The 12,890-nt window shown below is 43.3% G+C and overlaps 1 protein-coding gene across 3 annotated transcripts in view; it reads left to right on the forward strand.

Annotated features, from left to right (window-relative positions):
- The window catches only part of baz2ba (bromodomain adjacent to zinc finger domain, 2Ba), a 73,289-nt gene that overhangs the window by 58,137 nt on the left and 2,262 nt on the right, over positions 1-12,890 (forward strand). For 2 of the 3 annotated variants that reach the window (XM_030080004.1, XM_030079997.1), the window contains exons 21-37: positions 665-730; positions 1,152-1,292; positions 2,155-2,409; positions 2,935-3,158; positions 3,728-3,802; positions 3,891-4,122; positions 4,257-4,319; positions 5,354-5,498; positions 5,788-6,605; positions 6,793-7,045; positions 7,953-8,108; positions 8,478-8,638; positions 9,411-9,739; positions 10,630-10,765; positions 10,881-11,027; positions 12,119-12,426; positions 12,707-12,850. In XM_030080004.1, coding sequence (XP_029935864.1) covers positions 665-730; positions 1,152-1,292; positions 2,155-2,409; positions 2,935-3,158; positions 3,728-3,802; positions 3,891-4,122; positions 4,257-4,319; positions 5,354-5,498; positions 5,788-6,605; positions 6,793-7,045; positions 7,953-8,108; positions 8,478-8,638; positions 9,411-9,739; positions 10,630-10,765; positions 10,881-11,027; positions 12,119-12,426; positions 12,707-12,850 — 3,653 coding nt within the window. Of the gene's footprint in view, positions 1-664; positions 731-1,151; positions 1,293-2,154; positions 2,410-2,934; positions 3,159-3,727; positions 3,803-3,890; positions 4,123-4,256; positions 4,320-5,353; positions 5,499-5,787; positions 6,609-6,792; positions 7,046-7,952; positions 8,109-8,477; positions 8,639-9,410; positions 9,740-10,629; positions 10,766-10,880; positions 11,028-12,118; positions 12,427-12,706; positions 12,851-12,890 lie in introns of all 3 variants that reach the window. The other variant, XM_030080012.1, reaches the window with a different exon arrangement.

Consider the following 12,890-nt stretch of genomic DNA (forward strand, 5'->3'; position numbering starts at 1 on the left):
CGGGAAATCTAAAGAGATCAAATGAAGTGATACTCAGTCACCGGTGATCCCTGTGCCATTTTGCAGTATGCGCTGTAGCGTGCACCCCACAACAAAATAAATGTCTCATCCTCACACCCCAGTTGCATATCTTGCTAATACTTAACTTTCACTGGAGTGCAGCCGCTCTGTTTGTAGCTACTCTTCACCATCCATCCTTGTCGTCCCCTCACCAAATACCTTGGTAGGATGATTTGTCAAATAAACCGTCAGGACTGACTCATGTAACGGAATTTATTATTTTCAACGTAATGGCAATGTGGAATGTCACGAGACCTCTGGCAACCAGTATTTTGTTGCTTTTGTTGTGCCAGCTTTACTTTAGAGGTGCCGTCACCGATTCCAGCTGCTTCTCTATTTGAGCCTGTCATCACATCTACTTTATACCGCATCTCTGTGTTGCTTTTTGGTTGTCATCGTACTCCTTGTACTCTTCACTTATGCTTCTACCATACATGTGAAGTGTATACACGTGAAGCATTGTTTTGTGTTTGTTTAAGTACGGTGCCCCTGCTGAATTTAGTGCATCATAATTTTAAATTAATGCATACTAAATTCAGTCGACCTTGAGCACTTATCGCAGAACGTATGCACGTTAATGTGTTTGTGTTTTCTGCTGCTCTAGGAGAGGGAGAGGAGGAGGCAACATGTAATGCTGATGAAGGCTGTGGAGGCCCGCAAGAAAGCAGAGGTAGGCTGTGTGTGCACAAATAAACATGTGAACAGACATGCACACACACACACACACAGACACACACAGACACACAAACCCACAAACACACACACTGACACAAACAGTCCACCCCATAAAAAGAGCCCAAGCCTTTATTCCCTGGATGGATTCCCTCTTTCTCTCTTTTTATGCTCTCCCACAAGTCTTTTGCTCCATTCATTTTTTCTACACACTTACCAAGTCAAAAGAATTTGGCCCTCAAGCACTTTTCTTTGAATGCACAGCAGCATTAGGCTGAATTCTAATACAGCTCAGCAAAGTCAAGTAAACCTTCTTGTCTGTTTTCACACACACACACACACACACACACACACACACACACACACACACAGGCGCACACTCTGCTTCCTAACGCTCTCTTGAATTTTGGACTCTCTAGGAGCGTGAGCGCTTGCGGCAGGAGAAAAGAGATGAGAAGCGCCTGAACAAGGAGCGTAAACTGGAGCAGCGGAGGCTGGAGCTGGAGATAGCAAGGGAACTGAAAAAGCCAAACGAAGACATGTGTCTGTCTGATCACAAGGTAGTTAAGATAACAGCTCATCTACTATTTACATTCAGCCAATGTCATGTCAGTGAAAGCTTTCATTAAAAAAAAGAAAACAACTTAGTTGACATATTCATATATTATTGCTTGATACCTCTCACACTTGGGTACCAGTGGTTAGCTGAGTTTAGAGCACCAGACATGGTGAGGAGGGAAACCACGGCATGGGCAGGTTCAAATCCCTGCCTCTGCAGTACATGCACGTTGCTGAAGTGTGCCTGAGCAAGACGCTAAATCAGGACCTGCTGCTGCTCTGTAACTCAGCCGGGGCTCTGCCCTCCCTGCAGACAGGGCAAGCAAACAGAGAATTCCCCTATGGAAATCAGTAAAGCAGCACATCAATAGCAATATTGTTATTTAGAAAGTTGAATATTTTCCAAAGGGCAAATGGACTTCAGATTTTGCTGAGCTATTATCATCTAAAATGATTTTGATGCTGTTTGTTCTGTAGCACATTGCACCACGTATCACTAAGACCAAAGAAAAGCTATTTACCATTTGAAGTTATTGTTTTTTTGCAAGGATGTAGGTAGGATATAATATAACATCACACTTGTAATTTGACACGTTTAGCAATGAATGTCATTTATTTGTGGAAGTGTGTGCCCTCAAGTGGTTAAAGAAGAAAACTGCACAATTGTTATTTTCTGTGAATTTGAAACAACAGCTGAACAGAAGCCTGATGTAACTACAGTTTGGGCCCTATTTTCCCTGGTGGTTTGAATCCTTAATTATATTCCATGTTGGATTTAGTGTCCCTCTCTCACAATAATGTTTATGTTCATAATGAACAAAAATAATTTTAAAAAGCTATCCTCCCTCTGTTTCCCCTGTGTAGCCTCTCCCAGAGTTCTCCCGTATCCCGGGGCTGATCCTACCTGGACGTGCCGTGTCGGACTGCCTGATGCTGATGCAGTTCCTGCGAGGCTTTGGGAAGGTGCTGGGACTAGACGTGAATGTGGACATACCCACCCTAGGCATGCTGCAGGAGGGCTTGCTCAATGTGGGGGACAGCATGGGCCATGTCCAAGATCTTCTGGTCAGACTGCTTTCTTTGGCTGTGTGTGACCCCGGCTTGCCTCCGGGTCAAAAGGTGAGCTAGGTTTCCCTGATGAATGGAAAAAACCTGTGGTAAAGGAAAACAAGGAATAGTTAATTTCACCATATTTTTTTCACTTGAAATTGGATACAATACAAAAAAGAATGATTATTTTAACATTATGTTGTAATCTCGCCACTTTGACTCTCTTTGTCAGTGTTCAAGTATGACATCTAAACAGTTTAATACTGAACACAAATCAAAATAAATATGTTTTCCCAAGTGTCTTTTTCTCCCAAAGGTCCCTCAGGCAAGATCACTTACTGTAAAATAGAGGTCTGCAGCTTAATTAAAGTCAACCTGGGGGTTCAGAATATGAAATATATTGAAAACTCCTGCTCTAGCTAGTGCAGATTCATGTAAACATAGATAGAAATACTGTGTGACAGAATTACTAACAAACTGGAAGGTGATTAACTGTTTCATTTACAGAGCTTTGTTCTTTCCCTCCCCTGCCTGCCCTCCTTTCTTTTACTCTCTCTCTCTCTCCGCCTCTCTTGCTCTCTCCCTCTGTCTCAGACAAAGACCATGCTGGGGGACCACCTTACCAATGTTGGCATCAACAGGGATAATGTGTCTGAGGTGCTACAGATGTACATGGGGGCCCATTGTGCCAACACAGAGCTGGCTCCTCTGGCCCTCAGTCTGAAGACCAAGGCCTTCCAGGCCCACACGCCCGCCCAGAAGGCCTCCATCCTGGGCTTCCTGGCGAACGAGCTGGCTTGTAGCAAAGCTGTTATCAGGTAGAAGAAAACAGTTTCAACAGAAAACTGTCAGACTCAAAGTGTTCAGAGCACAGCTGAAGTCCATACCATCTCAATATACTCTGCTTTATTGACATAATTTTGAGTGATTGTGAAGGAGTCTGTGTACCTCCTGTGCCTATGAATCTGAATAATAATAATAATAATAAAAAAAGAAACCAAACACAGACGATATCACTTATCATTAACCACACATTGACAGAGTATATTCATTTACCATATCTGTACTACGCAACCGCTTAACCTCAATTTAATCATCTGCCAATAACAGAATGTTTTATTAATGCAGTGGAAAAGACTCAATAGATCTGCTAATTTGCAGTTGAGCGTCTTTTTCATTTGAAGGAAATTATTCAATTATTAATTAGTGCTTCTGGGTCTTAGCTTTTCAAACTATTTACTTTGGCTTTAGATGATTGCCTGCCTACTCAATCTTGTGTCTTTTGCTCAATATATTTGAACATGTTTATTACAGTCTGGAAATACCAACATTGCGGGTGTGTGTTTTGGCTCAAATGAAACTGACACTATTGCCTTCGCCCTTGCAGCGAGATTGACAAAAGCCTCGATCAGATGGCAAACATGAGGAAGGACAAGATCATTATGGAGGGAAAGCTGAAGAAGTAAGCTTTCTTTAACCCTAGAAAAACATGTTTTTGATGGCGTGTTTGTTTGTACACAGTCATGCTGAATTTGCGCGTATTTGTCCAGATTGAGGACCATTCACGCCAAGCGGACTGGGAGGAGGGACGCCAGTGTGGGTGTGGAGGAGAACCAGTCTCAAGGCACCCCTTCCTCTGCTCTCAAACGCAAGAGGAAGCCAGGTGCTGACAGCGAGGATGACGACGATGACGATGAGGACAGCGATGACCAGGCTGAGGAGGATGATGAGGAGGAGGAGGAAGAAATAAAGAAAGCTAAAAAAGTTGAAACATGTGATGAGGTAAAAAAATAAATAAATAAATACAAGAATTAACAAAAAGCAAACAATACAGTGATCAACAAATAATAAACATGTTTGTGTGGATGTAGACACTCTACACTCATGAAAAAACATTTGATGTTGTGTTCTGTCAGGATGAAGGTGACCAGACCACCAGTGTCGAGGAACTGGAGAAGCAGATAGAGAAATTAGCCAAGGTACGTTCTTATTTAAAATATGCCCGTGCTCTTGCAATTTAATACCCATAAACTTAGGTTCAGAAACCCTAAACAACAAACACATGGTCGGTTGATTGGTTAATTTGTTTAAGTATGACATAAAAAAAAAAAATAAAGTGAGATATAAAAAAAGGAAATTATAATGCGCCACAGAAACTTGGAGAATTATTTCTGCTTTTTATGGGCCAGGACATTATGTTGTTACGGTGGCGTCTGTGTGTCTGTCTGACTGAATGTAAGCACATTCTTGTGAATGCAGTATAACTCAAACACTGTACACAACAGAAGCTGTAGACATCTAGAGTTTCCCCTATAGATTAGATAATCTGATTAGATGTTTAAGCATCGTGCTGCATGCACGGCTTCAGTGGGTCATGGAATCTACTCCGTAGATTCGGGGAATTCAATAAATTCTTGGAGCAAATCATGGTATTTTTTCAGTCTCAATTTAAAAAAAAAAAAAAAAATCAGTAACTAGTTATTCACCAAATGTAATATGTATTTTCCACTGCATTGTGTTCATTGTGTTATGCTTACTTCCCTATAAAACATAACACCTTTATAAGAACTATGAAGTGTGTGTACAGTTTATGTCAAGCCAAAAACATGTCTTGTTGCATTATATAGGTCATGAAAATTCAGCACTTTGGCCATAGAAAATCACGGAAAAATCAAATAATTTTATATTTGACATACAAAGGGGCGCTGTACCTAAATTTGTATATTAAAGCAAAGCAAGTAATTGAAAATGAATTGAAACTACAGAAACTCCATAATGCTGTGACATTCAAAGTTCATCTTAATACTGCCATTGTGCTGTGTAAAGAAAAGCATGTTGACATTGAAATCTTTGTTTATTGATGCAAATCTTAATTAGTGATCTCATTAGCATAACACACAGTGTTTAATACATCATAGTGATAACAACAGGTCATTTTGCAGCTCAAGTAGTCTCTTTGTATTTTTGAGGTTAAAGCAATTTATAAAACGGGTTATTTTCTTTATGATTGCAGCAACATCACCAGATTAGAAGGAAGCTGTTTGAGACGTCCCATTCTCTGCGCTCCATGATGTACGGCCAGGACCGGTACCGCCGTCGGTACTGGGTGCTTCCCCACTGCGGAGGGGTCTTTATTGAATCCATGGAGAGTGGAGAAGGTACTATTTCCCTGGTTTGAAGAGAGTTCTTGGTATATGTACTGTAGAAGGAAATTTTGCTCATTTTGCCACATTGATTTCTTCATGACGTTACAGACGCTTAATGCACTCTCAAAAATCAGCTGGATAAAAAAAGGTTCAGTGAAAAATGTAAAGGCACAAGTGAATAAATAAAACCACCAAGGTTCACCAAGTAAAATGCGTTGTTCCATCACACGTGTAGTCGGATGACAAAGCTGGCAGTATAATAGAATTATCAGTGACATTAGACTCTCTCATTCCCCTGCAGCTCCAGAGGAACAGGAGGAGGAGAGACAGAGGAGGCGGAGAGCAGCAGAGGAGGTCAAGATCAAAGAGGAGCCTCAGGAAGTGGAGGTGCAGAAGGAGAAGCCCATCACCAACCTTGATGGACAGAGCATGCGTACGCAAGTCTCCGAGCAACAGAAAGTGGAGGCAAAGGAGCATGAGGAGAAGAAAGGCGCTCCTACCCTCTACCACCAGCAGCCAGGCTGTGTCTTCAAACTGTGCACGCTGCGGGACGTCGCCAAGGAGGATGTTAAGGAAACTGTAAAGGCAGAGGACAAGGAGAGCCCCCTCCAGAGACAAAATGGCAGCCCTGTGGCCACAGCTTTTGCCGCGCCTGTTATAACAGCATCCTCTCCGACTCACAGTACCTCTGAGCCAGCCACAACCCCTTCCGCGGTGACCACTAATGACACTACAAATGTCCCTCCCCCAGCCTCCACATCCTTATCTATGCTGTGCCCGCCAGCGCCACGTGAAAGTCCAGGGAATACCCCCCCAGCTTCATCCCCCGCGCCGTCTCCTCACCTTTCATTCCAAGCCAACGACCAGTTGCTTCGGGTCCTGACGGAGAGGAGCGGGCACTGGTTCAGCCTGCTCCCTCGCACACCCTGTGACCTGTCCTCCCTCACCACCTCTCCCCCAGGAGCCCCCCGCACCTCTCCCCTCTCATCCTCCACCCCAGCCAGACCCAGATCCCCGCCTCAATCCCCTGCCCTGCCTCTCACCCCCTCTGCCGCCTCGGCCTCTGCCAGCCCCCACCACCCGGCTGCCATCCTCAGCTTCCCGCTATCAGCCCTGCAGGTGAGGTCGCTGGCTGAATTCGGGGTAGTCATGTTGTGCACAGTTGTGTTTGCCATATACTTCGGTCTCCCTACAGTGCTCTAACTGTCTCTCTCTCTCTCTCTCTCTCTCTCTCTCTCTCTCTCTCTCTCTCTCTCTCACTCCCTCTCTCTCTCTCTCTGCCCTTGTTTTCTTTCCCTCTCTCCAGACAAAATCAGGTGGTCCACTGTTGGGGGCTCCGTTTGGAGGCTGGCCCAGTGGCATGATGAGTCCCAGCCTGCCTCTGTGCAGCAGTCCCAGCCCCATGCTGGGTCACTCTCTGGAGGGCAACACAACAGCAAGCGTCTCCAGTAAGAGCGAGTCACCTTTGCCCCGAATTGAGAAGACTACGTCTGTGCCCTCACCTGCCCTGGAGATGCCCAAATGCCTGGACCACCCCACACCTCGGCCCATCCCTGAGGGTGAGTGATGTGGATCCCTGGGAAGCTCTGATTTATGTGTGTTGCCTTTGAGTTTTACCATAAATTGTTACTTTGGGAGACTATTACTGCTATGGGACTTTGTATGTCTCAGCACCAGATAAACTCAAATGTACAGAATATACCAGTTTATTCTATTTATGTCCACTTACATTATTTTTTTGTGGTAACTAGTATATATTAGTTTTTCTAGTTCAAGTAATCTTCTCAAATAAGCTTCAAATAAGCCTTTTTCTTCAAATAAGCCATTATTTTACATTATGATTTCTCCTGAGTCTTTTGTTGGCACAAAAACAAAACTAAAAGCTCCAGCTGCTGTATCTGCATGAAGTAGTAAACAAATTACCAAATAACTGCTGAGGAGACTGCATCTGCCATTCCAGTTATTACTCTGCAGAATTTATTTATTTCAGCCTGTAGCTGTATATGCAATGACAGTAGTTTTAAGACATAGATAGTAAGAATACTCAACATGAACATGGCCCTGCGAAGGTAACGCTAAAGTAACACATTACTTTTTTCATTAGATAATGTTAAAATGTAATGAATCACCTCTAAAAGTGACACACTTATAAAAGAAGGTAGTCTGGTGTCATTCACCCTTTGGAATAAGTAATAACATAATGCCCGTCTTTTCAATTTCAGTTTACTTCCCTGAATGATTTAGGATAATTACAGTAGTGACATTTTGCTTTGGTATATAGAATTTAATTTTTGAACTGAGTTTAAAAAATAAAGTTTGGCGTGCCAAATGTTGAAGCAAGCACTTTTTTTTTTTTTACGGTTACAGTGTCTTCACTGTCCTCTTGCTTATATGCTTTTGTGCATTCATTCTCCCTGAGTCTCACTCTTTCTTTCTTTCTCTCTGTCTGTGCACATGCACATGCAGAGATGTTAACAGGGTGGTGGCGGGTGTCCGACATCGAGGAGCTGAGGGCTCTGGTCAGCACTCTCCATAGCCGGGGCGTCAGAGAGAAGGGCCTCCAGAGGCAGATGCAGAAATACATGGAGATCATCCCCCAGGTCTGCACCAAGCACAAGGACGGTAAGCGCTCCCACCTCCCGCCACTTTTCCAGTCATAAACTACAAATTCACTTGTCATAGTCTGGATATATAAACAAGATACAGAACATGGAGGAAATTGGTCAAAGTAGATGATGCGATTTTGATATTTGACTTGGTGGAAAAAAGCTGCAGTGTTTACCATAGCATTTACCATCTGATTCTGATCTGATTCCAAACATAAAGCATAGCAGTTGTATGATCCAAACTGCTGTATCCAAATATCTGCGTGTGAGTCAGTGCATTGTTTCTGTATGGCCTGCTACTGCGTGTATGGGCGTGTGTGTGTTTGTGTATATAGTATTCACTGAAAGATCTCTGACATATATTTCTGTTATGTTCCCCATCCAGTGGCCATGATTGAACTGTGTGAGCTGGAGGAGAGCCAGGTCAGTGTGGAGTCAGTGCGTGGCTGGTGTGTGGAGGAGCAGGCTATGGAGATGGACATTGCTGTGCTGCAGCAGGTGGAGGAACTGGAGAGGAAGGTCACCACAGCCAGCCTGCAGGTCAAGGTAAAACACTCACACATGTACACACACAATGCCCACACTGCTGCCTACAGTGGTCGTAAAGTATTCGAAATACTGAGAGGGGCTGTGAGACATATTTAGGCCTAACCTGTTAAATTTGCTTAATAATTTAATTGTTCATATTTTGTCATGTTTAAAAAATTAAATAGTAAATTATGAGAGCTTCATTTAACCATACATTCCCGTGTGCCATCTCATTATTTCAACAAAGCAGTAATTTAAATTGGCCTTAAATTAAAACCTTTATGCAGCTGTCTTAATGAATATTATAGGTTTTAATTGGTTAGATTTGCTTCTGTGACTCTATACTTTAATTATTATTGATGCGGTGTACCAAAACTGAAAACCTTGTGCCAATGCATTTTCTGATTGTCAAAAAGACCATGAATTACAAAACAAAACGAAAAGACAACAGTGTGTGCCATGTATTGAGGAGTGGCCTGCAGCAGTGGCCTGGGTTCAGTTCCAAGCCCAGCCTTTTTCTGCATGTCACGATCAAATAAAGCAGAAATGCCCCGCAAAAAAATCTTGAAAACAAAACAAAACAGAACAAAAAAAGTCAAGTTGTCAAATTGAACATTCAAATCTGATTCAACAAAGGAAATTCTGAGTCAAGTACAGCCACTGATACCCACACACAAAAATTTACACCCACATTTTGGCACCAACTGTGGAAAACGTGTAAACTTTCAACAAGTCCGTTGAGTGCTACAATCAGAGGCCAAAAGACCTCATGGCTCGTCTCCTCTTCCAGGGCTGGACGTATCCGGACCCTCAGTCGGAGCGGGAGGATCTGGTGTATTACGAGCACAAGCCCCTCACCAAATCGGCACCAGCGGCGGCCAACACAGCAGACAAGGACTCCAAGGAGCATCCGGACGAGCGGGCGGAGAAGGGCGGGGTGATGCGTCACCCGGACAACCCGCTGGACATAGCAGTGACACGTCTGGCTGATCTGGAACGCAACATCGAGAGAAGGTACCTGAGGAGCCCCTTAGGTACCACCATTCAGATCAGGCTGGATAATGTGGGTACGGTCACTGTCCCTGCCCCCGCCCCATCCACTAGTGCTGACAGGGAAGGGTAGGTCATCTCTCCAACCAACGCTATCCCTGCCACCAAAACCCCTACCTCTTTCTGTGTGTGCTTTACTTTTCCCCACAATTTTTTAACAACGAGGGTCTTCGCTGCAATCACAGCAGGGTTTTTTGCAGCCTTCTTGCATTCTTCTTGTACGTTTGGTTTTGTGCATTTTATTTTCTTAGCTCCACTCAGTTTCTTCTTTTTTGTGTGGGGTTCACTGACATTACTTGATTTTTTTGGCCTTTTCTTGCAGTCATCTGCATGGTGTTGTGCATCAGTAGTCTTGGTTATGGGCATATTCATGACTCCCAGCATAAACTCTTGCGAGGTCCCACTCCTTTTCTCTTTCTGCATGGATGTCCCTTCTACATGACATTATCAGTGTGTACTTCTCCCCAGTCCACTGCACCCTGAAACTCTACCTAAAAGACACCTATGTTGTATCATGCACTCAGTCTTGAAAGTCAGATGAAAAAATTTTAATCTCGTTCCTCTTTGGGAACAAAGGTTTCAAAAACTGTACAAATATTAATGGAGAGTCAAGACTTTGACATTTTTATATCCTTTTGCTGCTGTTTGTCAATCGACTTCATGCAAACAGAAATGGCTACAGTTTTTTTAATCTTCATTCGCCATGGGGCATGTGATTAAAAACTTTTTTCATCGGGCATTCAAGATTATTCGGTTTGAGTACATGTTACAAAATAGATAGCTCTTGGGTGAAGTATTCCTTTAACGCCTGTCTCTGCACAGCTGGAGCTCTGTGTGATCTGCTGTGTTACTGGCAGCTGGTTCAACTAATATAGTGTTCTGCTGTGTGTATGGGCGTGTTTGTTTACACAAGTGCCTTTATATATCCCATCCTTTTCCTTTTCCACTATGTTCCCCAGGGGAGAGGAGGAGGTGGCCCATGGTATGAAGGTGTGGAGGAAGGCACTGAGCGAAGTACGTAGTGCTGCCCAGTTGGCCATGTGTATCCAGCAACTCCAAAAATCTATTGCCTGGGAGCGGTCCATCATGAAAGTGGTGAGCAGCTAATACAATAGACCCATAATCGTAATGCATTTCCTCCTCATTGTTTCAGAACGCTCTCTATCCAGGGGCTGTGAATGTGTTTTTAATGAATACACTATTTCTGTAGTACTGTCAGATGTGTAGGAAGGGAGATAATGAGGACCTTCTGCTGCTGTGTGATGGCTGTGACAAAGGCTGCCACACCTACTGTCACAAACCGAAGATCACCAGTATCCCCGAGGGAGATTGGTACTGCCCAGCCTGCATATCCAAGGTATCAAAGACATTGGTAATATACTGCCATCTGTCAGCGGTAGATCACTTAACTCTGAATCCCTGAACTGAATAATCCAACATCAGTCTTAACTCGTGCTTTGCCTGTACATTCTCCTTTTGAAACATGCCAGACCCTGTGCTTTTAGAATAAAGGAAAATAGCTATAGTGCACCAGGCTTTGGCTAATATGGAGTTCAGATGTCAATACAAGCATTTTTGGAACAAGAGGGCAGTCAAGACACTCCAAATATCAGGGAATGTAACAATGAGGAAGGAAATATTAAAAGTCCTTTATTGTAGTGGCCACATCTTTACAAAAGCCAACCTCTCCACGTCTGTGTCAGGGCTTTAGAAACAAATAATACGAGTGCATCTACACCTGCATAGTTGCAACAACCAGTAGAGGGCAATCACATGAAATTACACAGAAGAATATATATGAGCATCATAAATAGAAAATAGTACCCATATATACCTTTAGAGAGTAAAAACAGAGAGCATATACAGGAATAATTACAGAGAACATGTTAAGTCTGTATCCTCATTGAAACCAGGATACTTTAATGCATCCAGTCAATGGATCCAAAAACCTTCCCTTATTATTACTGATATTTTGTATTGAATCTGCCAAAAGCTGGTATTTTGTGCTAGTATTCAACAGCTTAACATATGATAACTTTCATGCCTAAGAAAGTCAAAAAATTGCATGGATTCTGTTTTTCCCCTCCAATTTTTTTTTTTTTTTTTTTTTTTTTTTTTTATCTTCGGCAGGGTGGAAACAGCATTTGTGCCCTCAAGTGACACTAAAATGCTCCATAAAAAAAACCATAATATTGAAATTCTTTCAGGAGGTTAGCAGCTCCTGAAACCAAAATAAAGAAAATCAAATTTTATTGCAGGTTTTACAGACAGTTTTTATGCAGTGGTGGTCAGGGAGGAACCTCCATAATATCAGTGGTGGGAGACATGACAAGACACTATCTGACATTTAAAGGCTAATATCTGCCACATATATCATTCTAACTGTACACTATACTATTAATTTTAATTGTACTGGAGCCCAGATAATGCATTGTTTACTCTGCACAGGCAAGTGGTCCATCTCCTAAGAGCAAAAAGCCTCCCAGCAAGCCTGTAGCATCTAGTGGAGGAGGAGCGGGTAGCAAGAAGGGAGTAGAGGTGAAGAAGAATGGGAAGCAGGCCGGTAACGGGGAAGTGTCGGAGGATGACTCGGCCAGTGCCAACAGCACACCTAAGAAAGGTGCAAAAGACACCAGCAGGAAGAGGAAAACGGAGGAAAGTTCGCCGGCCCCGCCAGCAACCAATCAGGAGAGCCCTGTGTGTGTGAAACGGGCCAAGACAGCTAGAGACAACAACAGGGACCTGGGATTATGCAGGTATGCTCACCTGGCCTGCTCATACTTGTCTTCCTTTTGAATTCTTCATCTATTCATCACCCGGTTCTAAACAATCGTACAGGAGCTTACGCCTACTGTGTGACTGCACCAGCAAGTTGCAGGGAACTAATATGCTTTCATAGAAATAGAGAAAATTGTTGATTTATTTAAATTCTATACTTCCCAGTGAGAGACGGTAGGCCCCCAGTATGAGGTTTTACTGAAACGAAATTTAAGGTCTGTATCCAAGCATTTGTGTGTGTGTTCTTCCTCTCGACAGGGTTCTCCTTGCTGAGCTGGAGCGGCATCAGGATGCATGGCCTTTTCTCACACCCGTCAACCTGAAGTCAGTTCCTGGATACAGGAAGGTCATCAAGAAACCCATGGACTTCTCTACCATACGTGAGAAGCTTGTGAGCAGCCAGTGAGTTCACATTCTTTTTTCTCTTTATCACAGACGCCTG

Source organism: Myripristis murdjan, chromosome 3 (assembly GCF_902150065.1).
Source record: "Myripristis murdjan chromosome 3, fMyrMur1.1, whole genome shotgun sequence".
Lineage (NCBI taxonomy): Eukaryota > Metazoa > Chordata > Actinopteri > Holocentriformes > Holocentridae > Myripristis > Myripristis murdjan.